The sequence below is a fragment of the Barbus barbus genome (assembly GCF_936440315.1).
Source record: "Barbus barbus genome assembly, chromosome: 33".
Lineage (NCBI taxonomy): Eukaryota > Metazoa > Chordata > Actinopteri > Cypriniformes > Cyprinidae > Barbus > Barbus barbus.
The window spans coordinates 7,066,422-7,076,188 of record NC_136761.1 but is presented as its reverse complement, the minus strand read 5'-3'; the positions used below and the strand labels follow the sequence as shown (position 1 = coordinate 7,076,188).

The 9,767-nt window shown below is 38.3% G+C and overlaps 1 protein-coding gene across 1 annotated transcript; it reads right to left on the bottom strand.

The window, feature by feature from the left end:
- Window positions 1-347: 347 nt before the first annotated feature.
- LOC306852910 (serine/threonine-protein phosphatase 2A 55 kDa regulatory subunit B gamma isoform-like) lies at window positions 348-8,643 on the bottom strand (the record flags this gene model as incomplete). The annotated part of the gene is made up of 9 exons (XM_079390027.1): window positions 348-1,395; window positions 1,503-1,594; window positions 4,302-4,471; window positions 4,833-4,980; window positions 5,783-5,980; window positions 6,055-6,167; window positions 6,260-6,401; window positions 7,527-7,624; window positions 8,523-8,643. 9 exons carry the CDS (start codon window positions 8,641-8,643, stop codon window positions 1,068-1,070), a joined length of 1,410 nt encoding a protein of 469 aa, XP_079246153.1. The 3' UTR covers window positions 348-1,067.
- Between the last annotated feature and the right edge of the window lie 1,124 nt (window positions 8,644-9,767).

Sequence of the window (9,767 nt, the reverse complement as noted above, 5' to 3'; positions counted from 1 at the left end):
ATTTAAGTGCACAGAAACAATTCCTGCCCTATATTTTGTTCGATTGACCAACTGACATCACGATATGGAAAAAGGATCTGTCGCGACTTCCAATGCAAATTTAAGTTCACAGAAAATGTTCTCCTTCCATTATAGAATTAAAATCCTTAATATTGGCACTTATTGGGTTTGACATCATCAACGACAAACTATATTACACCTTGCCTGTCTCATAACCGTTTTATACTGAAGATACTGTATGTTTACATCATGTGGAAAAGAGCAGCATGAACATTCCTCTAAATTTCTCTTTTTGTGTTCCACAATAGATTCGTAACATGAGGGTGGGAAATTCTTTTTTCATTTTTGGTTGATCTACTTCTTTAACACACAAGATAAAATCATCAAACCAGTGCACTAGCTAGCAAGCGCCTGTAAGTATGTGGTCAGAAGCGTTGAACTGGACACACTCAGCTCTTTACACACTGAGGTGGGGGTGGTGATGACTCAGCATTGAAACTGATCCCTGCACATGCTGTTTTTGCTCCAGCAATGTCTCTCAGCAGACCTCCATAATTCCTGCATCCTGTCCTCTGCTTGTTCTGGATTTCGTTTTGGTGCGTTTTGCCATTGAACATAAGAAGAGGCCTTAGAGAGTCCCTGAGCGGTTTGTCAAACTAAAGAAAACGGAAGAAAACTAGAGCCTGAGAAGAACGAACGGACACTTAATTCTACACAAGCACTGCAGAGCATTATAAAGCATCTGATTCGTTCACAATCACCATTGTTAAATAAGCCCTGTCCAACAGCTTTGTAAACATGCATGTGCGATCTGAATGTATCAGGGTAGCTTAACATTATCTAACCCCAGTGTTCATACTGCATGCCATGCAATAGAATCTGAGCGATACATTCTCATTCAGGACCACAGTTCTTGTCCGCATTATTCAATTTTGAGGGTTATATGTGTTCATAATAGTTCATGAGATTGTTGTGATGCTGGCGACACTGAATCCAAATGGGAAATGTGATCATGAAGGGCAAGAAATGAACTGAATTCAGTGTGTGGGAGGGTTTGGTTGCGTCTGCTACTTTGGAGGCGCACTCTGTATTTCCGGCGTGTTGTGATGTCCGTTGGGCGTCAGTCGGTCCTGAAAAATGTACAGGTTGTTGCTGGCTGCGATGGCAATGATGTTTTCTTTGGGATGCCAGGCGGTATGGAGGATTTTCTTCCTGAAGTCCAGACTGTCCACGCTGACATCCGTCTCTTTCCGTTTCTTGCCCACGCACACCCGGCGCGGCTGCAGGACCGCCCGCCGCTTGCACATCTCCCGACTGGCCTCCAGAGTCACGTCGCGCAGACTCGCCCGGTCAAACATTCGGAAGTAGTTGTTGTAAGCGCCTGTCATGATCACGCTGCAGAGGAAGAGAGGGATTGAGAGGGAACAGATGCAGAGCAGCTGGAGCCGCTCAGGTTATGTTTCAAAGGTCAAAGGTGATGTTTTGAGGGAGACTGGCCTCACCTGTCTGTTCCGTTCCAGGCACATTCAAACTTGTCAAAAATACAATCGCTTTCATACAAAGAGCACAATTTGGTTCGCAAGTAGTCATGGACCTAAAAACACATGCAAACATGAGACAGACAGAGCAAGAGCATTCTGAACAAAACCATTAGAGTTAAGGTTAGTCACATTTAGTACATGACACATGCAGTCAAGCTTTATATATAACCGTATAAGGGGAATGTTGCTTGTTGTAGCTGTAAAAACTGTACTTTTCCTGCTTTCCAATAGAGAATGAAAGGCATTTATAAGATTTTGCCTTTTTGTCCAACCACATCAAGATCCTGTTACATTTCATCAAAGAAATGTACTGTGGCTGCCCTCACTATTGCCTGAAGATTTGCTTAGATTTATTTATATTGTACAGTCCTCCATTATTAAAAACGTATACATTATATTATATATTATGTGTATGTATATATACACACACACACACACACACACATATATACATACAGATATACAGTCATGGCCAAAAATATCGGCACCCTTGGTAAATATATGACCAGAGGAGGCTGTGAAAATTAATCTGCATTGTTAATCCTTTTGATCTTTTATTAAAAAAAAAAAAAAAAAAAAAAAAAAAAAAAAAAATCTAACCTTCCATTGGATAAGAATTTAAAATGGGGGGAAATATCATTATGAAATAATTGTTTTTCTCAAATACACGTTGGACACAATTATTGGCATCCCTAGAAATAGAGTAAAATATCTCTGAAGTATATTCCCATTCATATTCACAGTTTTGAGCACTCCAGGGTGATTATGAACATGAAATTATTCAGCCATGGCTTCCTGTTTCACAGAAATATAAATAGGAGGGAAAACAAATCCCAATTCCTTTAATCATCCATCACAATGAGAAAAAACAAAGAATATATTTCTGATGTGCAGCAAAAGATAACTGAGCTTCACAAATTAGTGAAGTGGCTTTAAGAAAAGAGCTAGAGCAGTGAAAATTCCCATTTCCACCATCATGGCAATAATTAAGAATTTCCAATCAACAGAAAATGTAATGAAACTGCCTGGAAGAGGACGTGTGTCTATATCGTCCTAATGCACGGTGAGAAGGAGAGTTTGAGTGGCTAAAGACTGTTCAAGGACCACAGCTGGAGAATTGTAGAAAATAGTTGAGTCTCATGGTCAGAAAGCCTTAAAAAAAAACAAATTGTCAAACAGCCCCTACATCACCACATGTTGTTCGGGAGGATTTCAAGAACAAAAACAAATCTCCAGCATATTCAGTTATCAGACACGACTGGCACTTCAAATGGGACTGGCTTCTATGGTCAGATGAAACTAAAAAAATGAGCTTTTTAGCAGCAAACACTCAAGATGGGTTTGGTGAACACAGGGATAAAAAGTACCCCATGTGTACAATGAAATATACTGCTGTATTTGTGATGTTGTGGACCTATATTTCTGCTGGAGGTCCTGGACATCTTGTTTAGACACATGGCATCATGGATTCTATCAAATACCAACAGATAAAAAAATCAATAAGTGACTGACTCTGTTAGAAATCTTATAATGGGCCATGTTTGGATCTTCCAACCGTACAATAATCCAAACACAAACCTCAAAAACAACACAAAAATGGGTCACTGAGCACAAAACCAAGCTTCTGCTGGCCATTCCAGTCCTTTGACCTGAACTCTGTAGAAAATGAGTGAGGTGAACTGAAGAGAAGAAGCACCGTCATGGAGCTGGGAATCTGAAGGATCTGGAGTGATTCTGGATGAAGGAATGGTCTCTGATCTCTTGTCAGGTGTTCTCTAAATGTTCTCCTATAATGCCTGATGAGGTTAGAGGTGTTAAACTGGCAAATGGAGGTTTCAAAAAGTATTGAATAAAAGGGTGCCGTTAATTGTGGCCAATGTGTATTAGAGAAAAACATTTATTTCATAATGATATTTCCTCCCATTTTAAATTCTTATTCTCCAATGAAAGCTTAGATTTTTGTGATGTTTTTAAATAAAAGATCAAAAGGATTAACAATGCAGATTAATTTTCACAGCCTTCTTTGATCATATTTACCAAGGGTGCCGATATTTTTGGCCATGACTATTTATTTTAGTATAATTTATATAATATTATAGTATTTAATATTTTACTTTTAATATTTAGCTGTTATTTTTTCATTTTATTTTAAGTTTTAGTAGTTTGTAATTTTTATTTTTATATATTTGTGAGTATTTTTATTGTTATAATTCCTATTTAGCTTTAATTTATTTTAAGTTTACTTGTAGTCATTTTAGTACTTTAAACTTATTTTGAAGTTAGTTTCTCATTTAATATTTAGATTTATTTTTTATTTTAAATTCATTTAACAATTATTTTTGATAATTATCAAAAGTAAATAAAAATATATATTTTAATGATATATTTTTAAATAATAATGTATTCTTAATAGAAGGCAGAAACTTTAAACTATTTTCCACATTTTTATAATTTATATTAGCTATAGTGCAATATTTATATAAAAATCCATTTAATGTTGCAAACAACATTTTATCTTCATAATATCACACCTATTTCCATTTGAACAGGAATGAGTCTCAGAATTAAGAACCACTGTGGTACCACCATGGTACCATCATTGTGGATGTACAATAAACACAGTATTGCAATGGTACTTTTTCTTATTTTGTGTTAGTGAAGCCAAACCAGCTTCATATGCACTGAGAACCTTGCATATTTTCTCACTGAAACACTGTGTGAGTTTGTGTATATGTGTGAAAGAGTGAGTAGGTGAGAGACCTGGTATGTTTCCACTGGTTTATTTTCCATGTTGAGGTCCCAGACTTTAACGGTGAGGTAATCTCTAGTGAGCAGGTAGCGGCCGCTATGACTGAACTTCACATCTGACACTGAGGAAACGATCTCTGAGAAGAACGATCGGCGGGATGGATCCACTGCTTCTTCAAACACTAATGGAGTTTGCACATATACACATGGTATTACAATATAACACTTTAAACTATTAGGACATTAATACTATAACAAGTGAACCACCTTGCATTAAATACTGACAATGGCAAATTGGGTTTCAAATCTGAAAGTTTAAGAGACATTTTATTTAACCTAAACCCAGATTTTTGAGAAGGCTTGTAATGTGAGTGTTTTAGTGGATATGACATCCTGGATCAACATCCTTTTAAGTCTTGGAACAGCACTGAGTTCAGAGGTAAGATAATGGTTATGGTTGACAGGAATGTTGTTGCAAGACCAACAAAGTATGTTCATCCAGGAAAATGTCCTGCTTGGAGGTATCTTGTATGCATGGCTCACGTTTGGCATGTTGGTCACAGAGCGCTTGGGCTCTCATGTCGCAGAGGCGTGTGGTTCCTGTGCTGCTGCTGAAGGCCAGCAGGTGGCAGTGGTGAGGGTGAAACTCGGCCACCGTGATCACCTCACTGAGGTCCTCCATGTTTTCTGGCTTCAAATCAACAATATCTGAGAGAAATTCACTGAGGAAACCCAACACGCTGAGGTTTTATATCCACTTATTCGCAAAATTTTTGAAGGCCAGTTCACAGAAAGGATGATAACTACAACAGGGAAGTCCACACCACAACTATAACAATAACAACAGAGACAATATATCGTTATATCGATATCGTTTTTCAGAATGATAAAAACATCAACACGCAATCAGAATCTATTCAACCCTTAAGGGCCTTTACTAAGTATGGAAGCCTGTTGCAGCCACTGAATAAAAAATAAAACAAGGTAATTATGACTCACAATTTCGCAAGTTTACGTCTAAGATTTGCGATATACAAACTGACAAATGTAAGTTATAAAGTCAGAATTATGTGATATAAACTCACAACTGAGAAAATTTTTTTAACCTGCACAGCACTTACCCGCTGGTCTCTGCTACACTCACCCCCCTAAAACTCACTCCCATCCGGGTCACGGCACCAATGTCGCGGTCCTACTCGCCCCGCGACGAGCGGGATTCGATTTGCGGTCTCCGGCGTGGGAGGCGGGCGCTCTAACAAGGAGGCTAAAGGCCACAGCCTCTAGCATCAGTCGCTAGTGTGCCACTTGAGGTCGGGGAGTGAGGTTTTACCTGCACAGCACTTACCCGCTGGCCTCTGCTACATTAACAAAATTCTTTCTTCTACATTTCTTCTGAAAAGATGTTTGGTGCCCAACAACACGTTAGAAACTGCATTTTTTTCGTGATGAACACAATTATAAACCCCGTATCTGTTGGTATAGTTCTGTCTTACAGTACGATGCACAAGGATACTGAAGCTGCGGTCAGTGATGTTGAGATGCCACAGGTTAATTCTCAGGTCGTCGGCGGACAGGTACGTCTCAGTGTCGCTGTTGACACTGATGGAGTTGATGTGATATGCATGTGCGTTAGCAAAAACACGCCGTGGGGATGCCTCCACCAGGAGATCCATCGGCCGCAGAACAGGGACCTGGACAATGCAGTAACTCACATCAGGAAACAAGTACAAACAGAGAGGAAAACAGAAGCAGAAACGCTACACACCTGTAGAGTGGTGATTGTAGAGAGGTCCTTCAGTCTGCCCTCCTCATCTCTCAGATTATAGCCTTCTGCTCGCTTATCTCTCTCACTCACCTTCCACAGCTTTATGGTCTTGTCTGGAAAGAAATACAAAAAGTATTATATTCGTAAAGAAACAGTACTGTGTTTTGGCTTTGAGTGATATGTTAGCAAGGGTTTTAGCTCTTACCATTGGTGGCGAGGAGGAAGTGGGCAGGGTTATGCAGAGGCAGCCAGCGGATCTTATTGATTTTCTCCTCAATCTCCAAACTTTTCAGATAATCAAACTCAGGCTCATGACTCTGAAATGTGCTATAAACATTATATTCACCCTAAAAGAAAGAGGTAAGGGGACAAGAAACCAGAAAAAAAGTGACATTGTTTGCATGAATGAATTAATGGACTTTTCACATTTCCAGAAAAGTGGAAGTTACAGTATCATAGATATGAAGTAAACTTCTATAGTGGTGAATGGAAACTACAACAGATATTATTTTTGCATTCCCATTTGCTCCAATAGAGAGGTCAGAAGAGGGAAAGATATCAAATTTGCTGTCACTCCCTCAGCTGTCAGTAGAAACACTCATGCTGCAGCTTTTATGTAATTTAATTTGAAAGGCAATATAATATAGTTTTATAAATGCAATATTTTGAAGAATGAAAATATACCAAATTTGTCAAGATTCACAATGTTAATAACTGTGGAAAAGCATCATCACAAAAGGGTCCATGATTAGTTTTTTCTTAATTCTGCTGCTTACTTCCTGTACTGAGTAAATATTAAAATAATAGGTTAAACTAGGTAAATAGTATAACATTTAAAATATTATTTATTATAATAAATGTAATTTATACATAAATATAAAAGATCATCTAAAATAAAAAATAAAACAATTTAATTATAAAAGGCCCAATTCTAAATCAAAGCATTGCGGTTCTGTGCACTTTTAGGTCATCTGTGTGCAAAAAGTTAACAAAACAAACATAAGATATGCACATTTAACATTTACCGGGTCTCATTGTAAAAACATGAGGGGAATAAATTTAGGTGGAAATCATTCATAAAACCATTCTTACACAAACTGTCAAAAGTGACAATATATGTAAGGATGACTTTACGAGTGATTTAACCAGGCTTTCATTCTGCTCTTGTATATCCATCTTCTGGGGGAAAAACTGTTATTTTGCACTGAGGGGTATTTAGAAAGTTTTGTCCAATAAAATGTTCTCTAGAATGAGAATGTCTCCTCATTGTATTATAAATACCACCTGCCTCCAACTCACAACAGCAAGAAAATAATGGTGTTACTGATGTAAACTGGAAGTTACTGACCGAAAAAAGGAAAAGAAAGAGAACAAACAAAAATGCTTCAGTGTGCTACTCCAGCTTCCTGTTTCAATAATAAGTTTGTGAAAAAGGGAACATAAAAAATGTGATTGCCAGAGATTTGTCTGACCTGTGGTTCTCTCTGAAAGATGACAACTCTCCCACCCTTATCACCCGTGGCCAAGAACTCTCCGGTCTGGTTGAACTCCACCGTAGAGATGACATCCGCTGGATCGCAGACAAGAATGAAAAATATATATTTTTTTGTTTTGGTAAAATCCTGCACATGCCTCTATTTATTGTTTAAGATCAGATGTGCTTTACATTGCTTTGCCAAAGTAAACTAACGTAATATTTGTATTTGAACATAGATCCAAAAACAGCATAAATGCCAAGGTGCACGTTCACTTTTCTTTGTGAACACAAATACAGAGGTCAAAGAGTTTGTCTAGTGTCTAGTTACATCACTGGTCAAAAGTTTGGACATTTCATTTTTTTATTATGACTAATTTTTACATGGTAAAATAATGGAAAATTCAACAAAATTATGAATTAGCACAAAAAAAAAATGGAAATGATGTATTAATCAAAAATGTTAAATCAGAATGATCATAATTTGACTCATCATTCAGCTCTGTACACCAGGGTTATTATAGTTAAATCAAACTAATGGCAAAAAATAAATACATATGTTGCTAATGAAGCATTTCTCATTTTCATATAGTTCAACTTTATGCACTAAAATTACGAATAACAAAACTGAAATAAAAATAACAAAACCTAACAAAAATGACAAAAAATGAAATTAAATGAAAAGGAAAATATAAAAAATAATTCCAATTGTTAAAAACTTTAATAGTCTCTGATATTAAAATAACACTGCTTGCTTGCTCTCTCACAAAATGTCATGAGGTGCATCTTGGGATGGTTGTAAACAGTATTGAACTAGTTCCCACTTGTTGACTGCTTCATATAAAGATGCTTATTGTCTAGAAAAGTATTTCAAGCATTTCAGCAAAGCCTTACAAGAAACAAATTCAGTCAAGTGTGTCCAAACTTTTGACTGGCAGTGTAGCTACAGTGAGCATTTGTAGCATGTGAGTGTGTGTGTGTGTGTGTGTGTTACCCTCTGTGTACTCTGGCTCCAAGGCTGCAAGATCGGAACAGAGAACCGGGCTCAGCATTCTGGGACGGAACCAAGGGTGGGGCTGCAGCTCTACCAATCCTGCAAAGAGGCGGAGTCTCATGATGAGCCTTAAAATCTGAGTGGAAGGGTTACAATATGCTACTGTTTTGATGTCTGCCAAAGAGACTCTCTCCTCTGCTGGAATGATTCCAGATGCTGATATTCAAACATGCAGGTCACATGAGCGCCAGTAGAGATAAACCACAACCATCCAGATCTACAGTATAGTCCTGATGTGTTGAAATGGGCCTAGATGTGAGATTAGTGGATCTAATCCTGTTCTACATCAATATAAACATCAGATTATCAGGGGGGGGAAAAAATCCCAGATCGGCCACATATGCATATAAACATCTCTATCTGGTCAACAAGCCATTAAAGAGGATCACAAAGAACATTTATGCATGCAAACATTCAGACAGAATGAACGAAAAGGACAAATCAAATGAAAAACAAGACATACTTATAAAAACACTCTTTTACCTTCTATCACATTGCTCTGCTAACAATCCTGGTTCAGTTGCTGATATATTCATTCAGTTGCATTGCTGTGTTGGTTTGTACAAAAGGTGTCTGTGAAGGTGGGTGTTTGTTTGATGGATGAGCAACACATCATCCATTTTTCAGCCATCAGCATAAAGGTCTGCTGCAAAGCGTCATGGGGTTTATGAGCAGTAAGTCCACACGAAGAGGCTGATGATATAAACTCCTCAGAAAAACGCTGAAGAAAAAGCAGAATCTCGTGGCTCAGCAGGGATGCATCTACACTCTTCCTGTCAATTCATTCCTGTTGGGTTTTTCTGAAATCAGAGGTAAACACATGACAGCTGGACTTGTGCGTAGGCATACTGATGTTTGTGCAAAAGAATGAGGGAGGGGTAAAATTCTGTCTGTTCTGCTGCATAGTCTCCTCCTCCCAAGCATATCACAGAGAGGGAGACACAGAGATGCTGAGTGACGCGCTCTCGTCCAATCATTTCACTGGCCAGCGAGTTGTGGCCAATGGGAGAGCAGCTCAGCATTACATTGAGCAGCAACCCCCCACTCCAGCCTCATACTGATACAGCTACAAGAGCGGTTGCCTGGTAACCGCATCTGTCTGTAAGAGCAGAGCACGAGTCGGGGAGAAAACATGAGGCATTGCAATGATTACATAAAGATGTGAGAAACCTATTCTGTAAAACA